Source organism: Rhinatrema bivittatum, chromosome 4, assembly GCF_901001135.1.
Source record: "Rhinatrema bivittatum chromosome 4, aRhiBiv1.1, whole genome shotgun sequence".
Classification (NCBI taxonomy): Eukaryota; Metazoa; Chordata; class Amphibia; order Gymnophiona; family Rhinatrematidae; genus Rhinatrema; species Rhinatrema bivittatum.
The window spans coordinates 98574907-98591649 of NC_042618.1; the positions used below are offsets into that span (position 1 = coordinate 98574907).

The window sequence follows — 16743 nt, forward strand, 5'->3', positions numbered from 1 at the left end:
TTACTAACAAGCTAATTTTAAAACGAGCACACATGCACCCATAAACACACGTATCGGGGCATGAGCATGAGATACGCTGCAATTTTAAATCATGCATCCATTTGATTTAAAATACACCTCCTGCGTTAAGTATATGCCTAATCTTAAGAGATTGCTCGAGAAAACATACTTTGCATACCTTTCCTAGGACTTTGCTGGCTTTATAAGTGTATGTAGGTGAATTTTAAAATATACTTGTGCGAGGGACAACCCAGTTTTTCCAATAAGTCCCCCAGTTTGCCCAGTTAATATCAAGGTCTTTACGACCCCTATGGATCTTCAACCTGAACACCCCCCAGTAAACCCAGATATCTCACACCCTATCCTATAATCCCTAAAACTCAAGATCTACAGACTTGCTCCTCATCTGAAGCAGCAGTAAAATTAGGTGGATTACAAGCCAACACGCACTGCAGTCTCCGGTTTTAAAATACAGAGTACAGAGTTACACAAGTAACTGTTGACCCCCGCCCTGGAACACCCATGGCCCGCACATACCTGCCCCTTTTCCACCCTCTTATTTTTGACTCATGTGTGTACTTCACAGTTTGTTTGTTTTTTTAAAACTGTGTTGCGCATATGTGGGCATTTGTTCGCGAGCAATGCTTTTAAAATCAACCTCTAAGAGTCTATGCCTTGCTGGAACAGCACTGCCAGACATGCCAAGAGCAGAGGCCAGTCAGAAAGAAAGCAGCAAATAGAGAACACTAGACACCCTCTGTACAGTCACACTGCAGCAAAAAAGTGCCTGAAATCGCAAAGAATTTCTCATACAGAAGAATTAATAGTACACCCATGACTGCCTGGCAAGGCAATGTAGCCAAGATCTCCAAGTTGTGCCTGCCATTAGGATTAGCATGAGTATGAGAGTGTTTCCTATAGGGACAGAGCAGCAATGACTCACCTGAAAGGCCCTAAGTCTCTTTTGTACCCAAGTCAACAGGTCAAGAACCAACATAAGGATACTCTCAAACCTGAGCTTGGGACTGTGGCAAAAGGCAGAAATGGAACAATTTTTGGTATGACCCTGCACAGTGCAGGATCTTGCAGAGACCAGCTCACGAGCTCTGAAAGGTGTTTGTCAGATTTCTACTGAGAAGCTAACTTTAACTCTCTATAATTATAAAAATGTAAGGGGCTCTGAGCAAGCACTGAGGCGCATCTGTGCATGTGCACACATAGCGATGCTCACCCGTAATAGAAAGGGCCTCAGGCAGCAAAGGAGGAGCAAAGGCATCAGCACTGTGGTGTTTCACAGGCCCAACCAGGGAAAAAAAAAAGTAGAGGCTGCAGCAGAATAGCTGGTAGGGTTTCCCAGGCCCCTCCAGCAGAAAATAAAAAAGGTGCACCAGTAGCAGCAGGAAGACAAAGTCTGAGCCCAAAGGGAGAGGGGGCACACATACCCCCCATGCAACACCCCCAACTCCTCCTAGGTCAGTCCTGTGGCTGCAGAGCACAACTATGGATGGCGGAACATCTATGACCCCACTTGCCATGCTTGGGGGTAGAATCCCATGGCACTGCAAAAACTGAGCACCACTTGCTAGAGTTGGTGGCTGCTCGCTGCCAAAAGGCAAATCACAGAGTGCACGATGATGCTTTCCTCGCCAGTGCTCCCCAGCACTTTGTGATGCAGGACTGATGAGGAGGCTGAGACCTTGACGTGATGATGGCAGAACCCTGGCATGGCTGAGAACTGCACAGATGGGGAGAATGCCGTCTGACATCACCTGAGGCGCTTGGAGTAGATGCCTAGCCGTACAAGACCTCACATGCTGCGCCCCACTGTTATAGTAACTCACAGTGGGGTGTGATGACTGTGTCCCCAGTACCTCTGGGGCTCTGGATATGGCATGGTGGTAGGTGGCGTTCTTTGGTATCGCCCCCTCCAGTAACTGATAATGCTCCAAGAGGCTGAACACAACCCTTAAGAACATAAGAAATGCATACTGGGTCAGACCAAGGGTCTATCAAGCCCAGTATCCTGTTTCCAACAGTGGCCAATCCAAGTCACATCTACCTGGTAAGTACCCAAACATTAGATAGATCACAAGCTACTATTGCTTATTAATTACCATTATAGCAGTTTATGGATTTAACCTCTAGGAACTTATCCAAACCTTTTTTAAACCCAGTAACACTAATGCTGAAATCACATCCTCTGGCAATGAATTCCAGAGTTTAACTATTGCGCTGAGTGAAAACAAATTTTTCTTTGATTTGTTTTAAATGAGCTACTTGCTAACTTCATGAAGTGCCCCCTGGTCCTTCTATTATGTGAGAGAGCAAATAACCAATATATAACTTGTTCAAGTTCTTTCATGATTTTGTGGACTTCTATCATATCTCCCCTCAGTCATCTCTTCTCCAAACCTATACGTCCATGGAAATATTACTGCAAGCAAACCAGGGAAATCAGACATGTAAATTGATAAAATTCAGCTCATTGCATATAGCTGAGCAGGAAGGAAATTGCACAACACCCAACCGAGATGTTATAATTTCCTCTTAAAAACAATTCAATTATAACAACTTCTCATAAGCTCACACCTTGATTGTACAGTCTAAATATATCAAATGTTTTTATCAAAATGGCCACCACCATCCACGTTGGTATTGCACTTAAATAGCTATATGTAAATATATATATATAGGCTATATTTAAAAAAAAATATATATATATATATATATATATATATATATATATATTCTTTTTTAATATAGCCAATAAAGGCTAAAGTTATCTGGAAATGTAGATAACTTTAGACCTGTTCTCAGGAATGTCTGAAAATAGCCTAATAAGTTATTAGGCTAACTTCAAATATCAGAGTTAGCTGGATAAGTTATTTGGCTGATTCATCCCTGATGAGGAACATCAACTTATTCCCCTTTTAGCCAAATAAGTAAGAGGACATAATGCATGATATCCCTAATGAATATGCACGAGATTTATTTGTATGCACTACCTCGTGTGTGCAAATATTTCTCATGCATATTCATTAGTGATATCCTGAAAACCTGACTGGCTTGGGGGGTGGGGGGGGGGGGGACCTGTAGGACCAGTTTGACCACCCCTGCATTAGGGTTCCAGAAAAAATCCGAGATCCCAACCCTGAAAGCAAAGCAATGGTGATCACCTTGGACATTCCTGTGTCAATCAATACTCTTCAAGACGCTGACCATCATTCAAGACGCTTGAGAATACTCTTCAAGACGCTGATCATCATTCACAAAACCATATATCATCAATCCTCGCTACAACTAACCTTACCTCTCAAATTACACTCTTCTTCAAGACCTACCAGATATGCATATAGAAGCGCCCTACAAGCTCCTCCCTGCAGCTCAACTAAACATAACTCCATCGATAAAAGAGCGTTATCCACAGCAGGACCATACCACTGGAACTCTCTCCCACCAGACATACGCCAGGAACATTGTCATCTTACTTTCAGAAAAAAACTGAAAACTTGGCTCTTCGCGCAAGCCTATCGCTGAAGAAATCTACCCCGCAGTAGATATCCTACAACATCTACATTAAGTACCCGCTATTCTAGAACCACCCTGTATATTAACATTGCAATGTATATATGTATTTAAGCTCTTCTGCAAAGCAACGGCTCCCTTGCCAATAGTCTCTTCTTTACATTTAGAATAGAAATTGTTAATCTCTCTCTTTCTTCTAAAGCCAGGTTTGACCTCCCTGTTTTAATGTAATTTTTTCACTTCCTATGTTTTTTATTGGTTTCCCCTTGTTATTTGTAAACCGGTACGATAAGACCTGTCTTGAGCATCGGTATATTAAAAGAACCTAAATAAATAAATCAATAAAAAGTTTGATGCAAGAAAACCGGATATCATAGTACCACTAGTCTGTGGAACATATGGAGAGAAAAAAGAACCTCAAGCATCAAAAAAATGCAGAGACCAAGGCAAATGTGATAGAAGGAAACAGCAACAGCCCCAATTGTACTTGGTATCAGAGGCCTGATTCAAAAGAACTTCTGTGACATGTCTGTAATGTACATTATACTCGTTTTGCTCATGAAAGAGGAAGGTTTCCTGTACAAACTGGGTTGTGAAGATCACTTTAGTAGTTATTTAAACTACATTAAACGGTGATCCTCCTTTTGAATCCCCTTTCAGCATTATCCCTGATACTGGGCCAGATGTCAACCATTTTTCCAATAGATCTAAAACAGGAAAAACACTTTTAGTAGTCTGGCCCATAGTGAGATAAGGTTGACTAACACTGCAAGAACAGACTGTCTTGACTTGTCTACATTCAGTTAATGTTAAATGATTAATGTGTATTCAGTACAAGCAATTTAACAATATGTAGTTTTAATTCCATGTTATTCCTTTATTTACTTTCTTGCAGGTTTTTAAGTGCACTGTTGTTCTCCCATCCTAGTTATTTGTATAAAACAAAGATTTTTGCATCTCATTAAGATAATCATTATTGATTTGGCTGCTGACTGTAGTATATCAATGCTCAAACTGCATGAGGAAGTTCTGAATTTGAAAACTTATTTTCATTCTCTTCCCCCTAATTATTAATGCAAAAATGGTGATTTACCACTGTTTTAGAATCAAAAGGTTTTAAAAAAACACGTTTAGCTACTTTTTCAGGATCAAAATGTATGTAAGTATTAAGTCCATTTTATGCTATAGCAAGGGAAAAAAGGAGCCACACACTAATGATCCTAAAGAACCAGAATGGCTCCTGACCCCCAGGCAGCATATCACCGAAATATAGAGCTGGTATCCTGGCTGATGTGGAAAATATGGTGTGTGTAGAGAAAGTTGCATCGATTACCAATTGTGCTAGGGAAAGGAAGGGCAATGTCTCCAAATATATATTTTCTTTATTTATATTCTGCCTTTCATGACACTTCAAAGTGGTGTTGCAGCAACTCAGGAAGTCTATTCCAAGCATCCAGTGCAGCAACGTAGAATACGTGGAGTTTGCAGTTGGAATTAGAAGAGGGCATAGATAAAAGTGACTTGCTCAATGAGCAAAGTTCACAAGGAGGGGTTTAGGGAGAGAATGTAGGAAAGGAATAAGGAGTTGCAGAATGAATGCATTTTAGGTGAATAAAAGAAGCTTGAACTGTATGTAGGAATGGATAGGGAGCCACTGTACTGACTTAGATTTCCCGTCGATAGCAGGGGCTGACTTAACCATGCTGTGTGGGACCTCCTCCGGCGGCCTCTAGGTGGAGCTTTGGCTCTTTGCGGCTGCGCATATCTTCCCGCGCAATCATCATCTTCTCTTCAGTCTGTTTTTTTCCACGCTGCCAGTTGCATGTGGAGATTTTCACTCTCTCCTTCTCAGAGGAGTTTCACAAAAAAAAAAAAAAAACCAAACCAGCACTTTTCAGTGCTACCATGGCACCTAAAACGCCTGGCTTCAAGTACTGCTAGTGCAGTAAAGTTATATCCATCACTGATGGGCATAACTACTGGGGCCTGAGCACTACCAGTCCAACTGCCGGTCTGTGGTCGTATGTCGCCCAGAGACAGCGCACACAAAAGATCGTGCATCTGTAATTAGAGGCTGGGTCCTATGCTCCGGTGTCAGAGCACCATTCCTCCCACTCCTCCCCAGGATCAAAGATGGACAGACCGGAGAAGAAGAAAAGGGCTTCCTTCCTGTGGCCCCAGGGTAAGCAGAGCCTAATGGGTCCGAGGCCCCCGACACTTTTCACCTCCCACGACCTGCAGAAGCACCAGGCGACAAGAGAGGCGCCGTCCAGCTGGACACCAAAGCCAGTGTCGCAAGCGGTCGGGATGCCAACACGGATGCATCGAAGAACACTCCACACCATAAAGACCTGGCGTGAGCATCAAAGTCGACCAATCCAGACTTGTTAATGCATCGAAGCATGCATTGACGCACCTGCTCGCTGACCAAGCATCGATGCAACCCCTCGACTCAGCATCTTGGCCGATGACGCACACAACGCAGATGATGCATGCATCAGACCAAATCGACACAGGGTGACGCCGAAGGATGCAAATCTTCTCAAACTAAGCCTGTGTCAATGCAAAAACCAAGACAAGATTCTCAATGTGTGTTCACGACAGAGGAGCTATGTGAAATGGGGTTTTCTGATGTGGAAATCGTCAAATGTCATTGATTTCAGATGCCCCCAGACTCTCCCTTGTCGGAGCATTCCTCTGTATCTTCGCAGAGAGTATTCTATAATCTGTTGTCCATCTCCCGAAGGAAAAGATGTTCACCCCAGCTTCAGGAGCCTCTAACGAAGAGGCACAGGTGATAAAGCCAGCAACTCATCATAAATGAGGGGCCACATCAAACATCCTCCTAGCTGCGGTACAGACAGGAGCCAAGAAAAAAAAACTCAGTCGGCCCAGGGCAGGCATCATCATTCTACCACCACAGCTACCACATCAAAGGACCGGCATACCACGCAGAAAGTGGCCTAGCCTCCCAAGCGATGTCTCAGATCACGGAAATTCTCAGCAATTTCTTCACATCTCTGGAATCAGGGTTCATGAAACATCCATCTCCAAGCCCCTCGTCAGGGGAGTTGTCCGCGTGGGATGAATCCCCGCCTCGACCACATAGCCCCCAAGAAGGGTGTCTCGTCCACCATATCGCCATAGCCGAGCTCGGAACTGCCAGACTCCCCACCTTCTTCACCGGGATCTTCTACGGGCATTCCATCTGACCTGCCTGAGGATGCTTCCTTGCCGCCTGAAGACCTCTCTTACTGTAAGTTTATAGAGAAGGTGGGGTTTCTGCTCAAGGTGGACACAAAGAAGATTCCAGACCCTAGAGCAGAAGTCCTCAGCATCCTAAAAATCTTCGAGGACCTGTCCAAGCCTATGGCGCTTCCGTCCCATGCGATCCTGGAGAAAACCTGGGAATCCCCCCCTTCTAAGAGCTTCAAATGTCCAGGAAACAAGACTTGAAGTTTCGGATGAGGAAGTCGCTGTACTGTAGTGCTGTGCAGTTACCGCACGCCTCCACTGTGGCTGAATCAGCCATGAAGAAGGTGAAGAAATCTAGGCTCCATTCCAACGCGTCGCAGGAAAGGGACAACCGATACCTGGACAAGTTCAGGAGGAAGGCCTTCTAAGTGGTCATGCTGAACGCAAAAATACAGCAACACCAATTCTACATCACTCAGCATCTCTATGAGTATTTGAAATCGATCAGACCCCATTTCCTGAGCGATTCCGTGGATGCGGTGCTACCTCAACCCTTTATGGACATGGAGAAATGGATACATCACCTCTCAGGTCGATATATGAAGCCTTCGAGACATCAGCCTCTACATCAGCGGTGACTATAGGAGCGCCATCCGGGAAGACGTTCATGAGAAGTTGGCCAATCTTCCGTGCAAAGGTGATAACCTCTTTGGAGACAATCTCGCAGCTAAAGAAGCAGAACATGGTACTTCTGGCCTTGGCTTCCCTCTCGGAACAACCATCTGCTTCCAGGAGGTATTACTCGAGCTACCAAAAGCCGGGCTACCATAGTCGTCCTTATCGGCAGTTTACCAGTCACAGGCTTTTTCACAGCCCAGACCTCAAGTGCAGTTAGCACTCCAAGAATAGATCCAGAGCACAGCATCAACAGAAACAGCCATTGACTGCAACCCAGAATCTGCCTCAGAGTTTTTGAGGATAGCCAAGCTACTACTGCCACCATATATAGAAGGCCGGATAGCCCAATTTTACAACTCTTGGAAGGCAATCACATCAAACCATTGGGTTTTTAAATCATTCGTGAGGGCTATCAGCTAAACATCAGGGTACTTGCCAGGTTCTTATGGCCTGGATTGGCCACTGTCGGGAACAGGATGCTGGGCTTGATGGACCCTTGGTCTGACCCAGTTTGGCATTTTCTTCTTATGTTCTTAAGACCCCACCGCTTCTGCGCCTTACGCCTTTTCTACAGAACTGCGCCAAGGCACCACTTTTACAACAGCATGCCATCCAAGTGGTGCCTGCAAATGCAACTTGGGGTTCTACTCCCAATACTTCCTCATACCAAAGAAATCTGGGAGTCTCCGCCCAATCCTGGATTTAAGAGCCCTCAAGTTCATTCCAAGGGAGAAGTTCAAGATGACCTCCCTGAAGTCTAGTCTGCCTTTTCTACAACCCAGCGACTGGATGTGCTCAATAGATCTCAAGGATACATACTCTCACATTCCTCCTGGTGTTACCTATGTTTTCAGATCAATTGGCGCCACTACCAGTACAAGGTGCTCCCTTTTGGTCTATCGTCCGCCCCAAGAGTCTTTACCAAGTGCTTGGTGGTAGCAGTGGCCCACTTCAGACGGAAAGGAATCCAGTTATTTCCCTATCTGGATGATTGGCTTCTGGTAGCCTCAGAAGCAAATTCTCAGCAGGCTCACTTAAAACACGATCAATTGTCTCGAAGCGCTAGGCTTCCCAATAAACTATGAGAAATCCAACCACCTGCCAATGCAGCTTCTGCAGTTCACTGGAGCCAAAATTGACAGTTGCAGGAAGAGCTTATCTAGCAGGGGGACAGACTGCAACCATTCAAACATCAGTACTGCAGCTGCAGAGCATAACTCACCCCTCTGCCCACCAGATTTTGATCCTACTGGGCCTCATGGCAATATATGTAGTACCACACACCAAACCCCATATGCAGTGCCTACAATTGGGTTTAAAGTCGCAGTGGACTCAGTTTGCTCAACTGTTACACACCAAGATGATGTTAACAAAGGCCATGCACAAGGACATAGCATGGTGGCTATCCCCGCCCACCCTCTCTGTGGGAGCACTATTCCAGAACCTAATGCTTCTGCTAGTTCTAACCACAGATACTTCAATGAAGGGCTAAGGAGCACCCTTGGACTGGCTAAAGATGCAGGGGCTGTGGTCCCCGGCAGAGTCCAGTTGCCAAATAAATCTGCTGCACTTCAGAGTGATTCGAAATGCCATTCTCACTTTCTCAAACCAGGTCGAAGGGAAGCATGACATGATTCACATGGACCATCAAGTAACTATTATGTTCTACATAAACAAAGAAGGAGGGTCAGGTTCATGGCCTCTTTGCAAGGAGGTGATCCAGATCTTCGAATGGGCAGAGAAGTACTCCATCTTCCTGCAAGCAACCTACCTTCCAGGGGTGGCCAACATCACAACCGACCGCCTAAGCAGGGTGTTCCACCCCCACGAATGGACTCTAAACCAAAGCATGGCGGACAGCTCCGAGAGATGGGATCTCCCTCGCATGGATCTCTTTGCCATGGTACGCAACAGAAAGGTTCCAGCGTTCTGGTCATTTTATCCCAGCCAAGAACAATTTGCACAAGACGCATTCCTCATCTCATGGACAGGGGGTCTTCTATACGCTTACCCTTCAATCCCTCTCATCTCCCGGACCATACAGAACTGCATCGCGGATGTCGCAGACCTGATACTCATTGCTCCGGCATGACAGAGACAACCTTGGTATGCCTATCTAGTTCAACTGTCCATCGCTCCTCCTATCTCATTGGGAAACAGTGTAAATCTTCTAACGCAGGAAGGGGGAACATTGCTGCACCTCATTATTCTTCGCTTAATCTCACAGCATGGAAATTGAAAGGACATTATTGAACCACCTCCCTGGATAGCCTCAGAAAGCCTGCTTCGCTGGATGCGCTATGTTACAGACTGAGAAGATGATGATTGCGTGGGAAGACATGCACAGCCACACAGAACCAAAGCTCTGTAATCACTGAGAGAAGTTCTGCTAGAGGCCACCAGAGAATTTCCCAGACAGCATGGCTTATTCATCCTGCTATCCACAGAAACACCATTTGCAATAAGCAAACTTGCTTTTGAGAGCTCTCTGAAAACAAGGAAATACCTACAGTATCTGAACGTAATCCTCTCTGGTGTCTGAAAGGCAGAATATAAATCAAATAAATAAAAAGGGGTTATACAGATGTAGCAATGCTGACCAAAAATAATTCATGCAGTTGAATTTGGAATAGATTGTAATGGAGAGAGAAAAGTTTACTGGGGGACCTTTGAGGAACAGGTGGCAGTAGGAGGTGATAAGAGTGAGGATAAGGTTTTTGGTAGTGTGTTTGGAAAGGAAGAGATGGATTTTGTTGATGTTATAGAGAACAAAACATTTTAGTAGTTTTGAATATGCATAGAAAGAGTGAAAGGAGTTAAAGATGACCCTAAGGTTACTGGCTCAGAGGACTGGGAGGATATTAATGTCATTCTCAGAAACACAGAAGGAGGCCAAATAACATTCAAGTTTAAGATGGCAGTGAGACAGACAAGCAGGCTGGAAGCTTGAGACTGGCTTCCAGGTGAAACTTCTGGTGCACAGTCATTCACATAAAGATGGTACTAAAAGCCATGGGAAGAGATCAGAGCACCAAGAGAACAAGTATAGAGAGAGAAAAGAAGGCGGCCCAGGATAGAGCCCTGAGGCATATCAATTGATAGTGGAACAGCTGTGGAGGAGGATCTGCCAGAGCATACACTAAAAGTGAAAAGGAATAGATAAAAAGAAAACCAAAAGAGAACAGAGTCCCAAAACCCAAATAAGTGAAGTCAAGTTATCAAGGAGCAGGTAGTGAACAATGGTGAAAGAAAAAGATAGGTCAAAGAGGATGAGAATCCAGTGCAGGCCCTTTGATTTGATCAGGAACAGGTCACTACAGACTTTAGCAAGGGCTGTTTCTATGGAATATAGAGGGCAAAAGATAGATTTTAGTTGATCGAAAATGGTTTGAGATGAAATAAAGCCAAGACAGCATAGGTGAACCAAGCCAGGATTCAGGCAACTGCCTTCAGTGCAAAATTTTTATAGGCGCTAGGGCACTGCCATCACTATCATGCCAGTATCTGGGCCTGCCACTGCAGTGCTAGACCAGTACTAGCAACCAGAGAAATTCAGCATGGGGCTTCCTGCAGTCATCATGCGCTGACATGTCTTACAGTGCCCTGCTCCAGAGCCAGATTTAAGATTTTGGCACCCATAGGCAGAGTGCCATGGTGCCTACCTTTTGAAGCTATGCTGGCACATAGTTCTAAAGCAAGTAGAAGCAGGCTCCTCTTTGGCCTGAATGCTTGACACCTTCAAAGTTTGGCACTCTAGGCAGTTGCCTAAATTGCCTATTCCTAAACCCAGGCCTGCCCGCCTTGCAAAGTTTCCACAGTAACAGAAAATCCTGTGACTGGAAGTGATGGTGCACCCAAGAGTCTATTGGCGTACAGCAGTTGGAGGCCCCATGCTGAATTTCTATGGTAGTTGCTGAATGTGTGGGGCCAGTATCAGGACTCTGAGGTGAGGAGGGGCCATGTGCCCTGAGAAGGATTTAGGCAGGTGTGACTGGGGGAGGGGGAAGGTCTGGGTGCACCTTTGAGTAGTTTGGATATGAAAGGGAGGAAGGAAATGGGATGACAGTTAGCAGGGCATGTAGAGTTTACTTAGGATTTTTTTTTTTTTGAGGAGCAGTGTGATTACAGCATGTTTGAAGGCAACAGGAACAGCAGTGAAAGGTCCTATGTGATCTTGAAAGCTCATGTAACCCATAACATCTTTTTTGTTGGTCCTTTAAATAAAGGTATCACAACCTAAAAACAGTACCTTTTAAACTATACCTATGAAAGAAGAGGGACAGAACATTTGCAGCAACAAGGCCTATTATGTAGAATGCCCTGCCAGAGATCTTAAGAGCAGAAAGAGATATAAAATGTTTCAGAAAAAAAAATCTAAAGACTGATCTCTTTACTGAGACATTTGCTACATTGCAAGATACGATGACAGGAAATACAAGTGCACACATTCATGAATTCTAAAGAGAGTGGGCCCATTACCAATAAGAATAGATTGAGCACAGTTGGGTTCAACAACTATCTTGTTTTAGACATATTTGTTTCATGTTTTTATGCAAGTAGAGTGTAACTCAAGTAGGATTTTAGATAGAGCGAGTAATATTTTAAATAAAATAAATACAAATGGCTACAAAATAAAATACCATTGTACAAAGTTCTTCAAACTAACTTGAAATAATATCAAAAGAGCTTCAACTTCCTTATTCAGTAATAGCAGTAATTAAGCATACCCTGACCCAGACACACTAAATATGTTTTTAATTATCTATACATTCAAAACAGTGTACAATTTCATTCTTGTATTTTATGCATGTTACTGAATGATTAGGTGCCATGATACATGTCTGAAAAAATAGTTGAGCATCCTCTGAAAATGTAATTAGCCATCTAAAAGTTTGTATAATTCAAGACTATACGTATATTAATAGCAGGCTTGATACCCAAATAACCATGTCTTGAATTAACGAAGCTCGACATGTACGTGTGCCTGATCTCTGTTTCTATAACTGGGGCACTGTTTGACACGTCGCCTATTTATGCGCTGCAGCGTTACAATTCAGTCGGAGCACGAGCAGAGGCTCGGCCAGAACAGGACAACTAAACAAATCAGAACTTTCCTTGGAGCGCCGGCGAGAATCGGGGACTGTTCCGGCGAAGAAATAAACGCCAGCAATCGCGGCCAGCGATCATTGCAGCTGGGCGTGTGACGGGGCCGGCGCCCGGCAGCAGCAGCACAGCTGGCAACGGCCGTGGACGCGAGGTCCGGAGCAACGCAAGCTGCAGCACACGGCGAATCCCGGGCTACTGCCCCCGAGGAAGGCCGCTCCTCACACCTGCGGGGGCAAAACGAGAGAACCTGGAGATAAGCAAGGGACTGGGGGGGGACCTGCCGCAGATAACGGTTTCCCCCTCGGCTCACTCACTCACCCAGCGCAGCTTCTCCTCGGCCAGCGCGTAGTAAAATTCGGCCGTGACGCTCCAGCCCGGCTCCCCGCCCAAGACCCGATTGCTATCGCGGTCGGCCATGTCTTCCACGGGGTCACCACCCTGCGAAACTAACACGGACCGCGAGACACCTGCAGATGCCGCTACCACCACCGCCAACCGCCGCTCTCCTCTCTCTTCCACCTCCCCCATCCCCCCACAGCCCAGCTCCGGCAGGCCAGGATGCACCACTTGCACCCGGCAGGGGGGTAAGGTTGCACAATTCGTGGCATGAAAACACCGCGGCGCCTCAAACGCCGCCCAAGAGGTTGACTGGTGCCTGCTCCACGCTGAAACACTTTTAATGGAATAATGTTTCCTCACTCTTTGCTGAGCTACCGGCGTCTCTTCCGCCCTTCTCTTCCTGGACACCCCTCCTTTCCCCGCTGTACTTTCCAAGTTCGAGGCCGTCTAGCACGTCACCACATGGGCCCGGGTGCTACCAAAACAGAGGAAGGAGAAAGAGGCGGCAGGTCTGTGGCTGCACCTGAATAGTTCTGATCTGGCTCCAACATCCTGATCCGGCTGGGCTCGCGTCCCGCTGCGATAATTGCCCCTGAATGGCGCCAAGCCTGGAACAGCAAACAGCCGCCTCGGCCCAGCTCCTGTGTTCTCCAGGAAGGGCCGCAGCTCGCTCATATCGCATCGGTACTAGGGCTCGTCTCAGCCCTTGGACAGTATCATCCGCTGAAGGCACCCGATGGCGTATTTCTCTCGCGTCAATTAAAATAAAAGCTGTGGTTTCTCACTTCGCAAACTGACTGGTGTATGACAGAGTTCACAGGCTAGAATCACAAACACACTCCCCAAAACAGAGCCCCCCAGCACGTTAGTTGTCAAAGCGAAAAAAGCAAAAGCCGCGGCGAGATGAGTGGTGTTTGAGAAACAGTCAAAGCCATGTATGATCAGAAGCCGCAGATCCAGAGCTCTTCGTTAGTCAAACTTACTCTTTCTTCCGTTTCTAAAGTCTCCATGGGCTGAGACAAGTTTTAAAAACTCCTATATAAAATGCCAGCGGGTTGGGTTTTTTTTGCACAGAAAGAGCTCGATCGAGTCTTATGGACGTCCTGGATTCTTCTGCTTCCAAATGTAAAGTGATCCTGATTTGATATTTAGGCAGGGAAGGGGTGACGCAGGGGGATTAATGACTAACAACCAAGTTGTCTCATGCACCAGGCTTGCACCTTCGGAAGGCTTTTCCCAGTGCGTTTCAATACTTTAAAACTAGGCTTCATGATATTAACATAAGGGAGCCACCAACAATTTGCAAAGGGGTAATAATTTATTACTTTCCACTTTAAGAACCCCCCTCCCCCCCTTTACTTGAAGAAGTAAAACTAAAATATTTTCACACAATGGGGAAGCGAGGCAAGGATTACATATAGCATTTGAAAATATACAGAATCAACATTCTCTGGAAGAATAATGCCACAAATTATTTACAGAATTTCTAGTCCTCTAAATTCTGGACCAGGAATGATAGATGCTCTTCAGAATAACCAAATTACATACATTAATCAAACTAGAGCTACTGCATAGGAAGAGAACTCATGGATATTCAATTTGGATGTACTGCCAAAGCATGTGGTACAGAGGGACAAGAGTTTGTCATCCCTGTGTTATATTCTGTTTCCCCTCTTTAATAATTTATTAATTTTTTTGAGGGATTGTAGTTTCATAACCATCTCTTGTACAAAACAAATAATGAAATAGGGTGCTAACCATATATTATAGTGACACTCTGTACTCACTCAGCATATTTAGTTTGTTTTTTATATGTATCCTGTGCTTCCAAAATTGCTCAGGATGGGCATATAAAATATGGGAATCTACAAGACATAAAATCAACTAGTACATCAGTAACCATCAAAAAGTAATGAGTTTTAAAAGGCATCTAAAAGAGACAAAGTCAGTTGAATGCACACAATTTGTGGTAACTTATTCTACCAATTTAGAATTCCATATGAAAAATGGTGATTTTGGGCCCTAACTGATTTAAAGGCTTTCAGTGGTGGAATCATCACCTATAAGAGCCTTGGATCTGCAGCTCCTCACTCTCTGTTGCGCTGGAGGTGGACCCTTGGCCTGGGGCAGGATTGGAACGGCCCTCTGAGAGTTCCCAGAGGGCACCTGCCGCCAGGAGGCGGAGCACATGAGGAGATAGAGGCTAGCAGGAGCTTCACCAATAACAGTCCTGGGGCTCCATGGGTTGAGCTCTTGGATTCCCGAACCACCCGGGCTTAGGTGGGCCTCTGAGGAGCGGTGTGCCCACCAAGAGCGAGGGTGCGCGGCTAGTGGAGAACAGATGAGCTAGACCGGAACAGAGTGTACCGGAGACCACTGGAACGAGACAGGAACTGAAGGTCCTCTGGACAGGATAGACAGCACCTAGTGGTCTAGCTTGTGGAAGGCCACAGGCAGCGTCAGAGCAGGCAGGCCTGGTGGTCACAGGAGGAGCAAAGAGAGTGTCCGAATGGAGCGCAAGGGTCAAAGCCAGGGTATCCATCCGAGGGTGGTCAGCCAAAGCAAGGGTCAGTAGCAAGCAGGGGTCAGTCAGTTCCAGGTATCAGTCCGAGCATGGTCACTAGCAAGCAGGGGTCAGTTCCAGGTATCAGTCCGAGCGTGGTCAGTAGCAAGCAGAGGTCAGATCCAGGCAGCAGTCCAAACGTGGTCAAAGGCAAGCCGAGGTCAGTACCAAGTATCAGTCCGAGAAGGTACAACCTGGGTAGCAGAATGTAGATGCTGGAACACAGGAAGGACCAAGGGATCACAGGAACAAGGAACACTGGAACAAGCACAGGATCAAGAAACGCAGGAACACTGGAACAAGCACAGGATCAAGGAATGCAAGAACACTGGAACAAGCACAGGATCAAGGAACGCAGGAACACAAGACGGCAACTAGCTTCACGATACGTGACGACCTGTTTGCCAAGGCGAGGAACTGTGGGAAGGCCTTCGCCTTTTAAGTGGTGCTCAAGTGACGTCATCAGGAGATGTCCGGCCTGAGGTTCCCGCCCTGGGCCCTTTAAAGGAGGAAGTGAAGGCCGCGTGCACACCTGGGGCGGGGCCGAGGACGCGGAGCCCCGACAGGAGCTCCGCTGTGAGGCCTGTGATGACAGAGTTGTGCGGGGAAGGTGCAGAGGACGCCGTGAGCTGGCTGCAGTAGCGAGAGAGAAGTGCAGGAGCTCGTGGAGGGAAGCGCGAGGTGAGCAGGCCCGGTTGCGGCACCAACACAGCCAGGATGCGCAACAGTACCCCTCCTTCTAGGCCTCCCCCTTACCGGCTTAGGCTTCTCAGGGTGCTGTTGATGGAAGGCTCGGAGGAGAGTTTTGTCCAGGATGTGGTAGGAGGGCTCCCACGAGTTTTCCTCTGGTCCGAAGCCCTCCCACGCCAGGAGGTACTCTCAACGTCCTCTCCGGCGGCAAACGTTCAGGATCTCCCGGACCTGGAGGGTGGCCTCAGGCTCAGCTGAGAGCTGAGTGGGTGGTGGCGGTCTCCGAAACGGCCAGGATAAGACTAGGGGCTTGAGCAGGGATACATGGAATGTATTGTGAATTCCAAGGCTTGCTGGTAGCTTCAGCTGGTATGTTACAGCCCCCACTCAGCTTAAGATGGGAAATGGTCCCACATACTTCAGGGGCAATTGTTGAGAGGGCAGCTGGAGGCAGATGTGCCGCGTGCTGAGCCAAACCTTCTGTTCCGGCAAAAATACTGGGGCGGCCCGACAGTGGGTGTCCGTCACCTGTTTGGCACGATCGGCCACTTGACAGAGGTGTTCTTTCACCTGGTCACATAGCCGGCGGATGGTCTGGGCCGTGGACTGCACTGCAGGAGATGGTACACTGAGTGGGACTGGAAGAG

At 46.4% G+C, this 16743-nt stretch overlaps 1 protein-coding gene across 7 annotated transcripts in view; it reads right to left on the minus strand.

Annotated features, from left to right (window-relative positions):
- The window catches only part of MIA2 (MIA SH3 domain ER export factor 2), a 316566-nt gene that overhangs the window by 198003 nt on the left and 101820 nt on the right, over positions 1–16743 (minus strand). The window contains exon 1 of one of the 7 annotated variants that reach the window (XM_029598493.1): positions 13827–13974. The exons of 3 other annotated variants lie outside the window; for them this stretch is intronic. In XM_029598493.1, coding sequence (XP_029454353.1) covers positions 13827–13853 — 27 coding nt within the window. In that variant the 5' untranslated portion in view covers positions 13854–13974. Of the gene's footprint in view, positions 1–12822; positions 13099–13203; positions 13804–13826; positions 13975–16743 lie in introns of those variants that run through there. 3 more of the 7 variants (XM_029598492.1, XM_029598494.1, XM_029598490.1) reach the window with 3 other exon arrangements.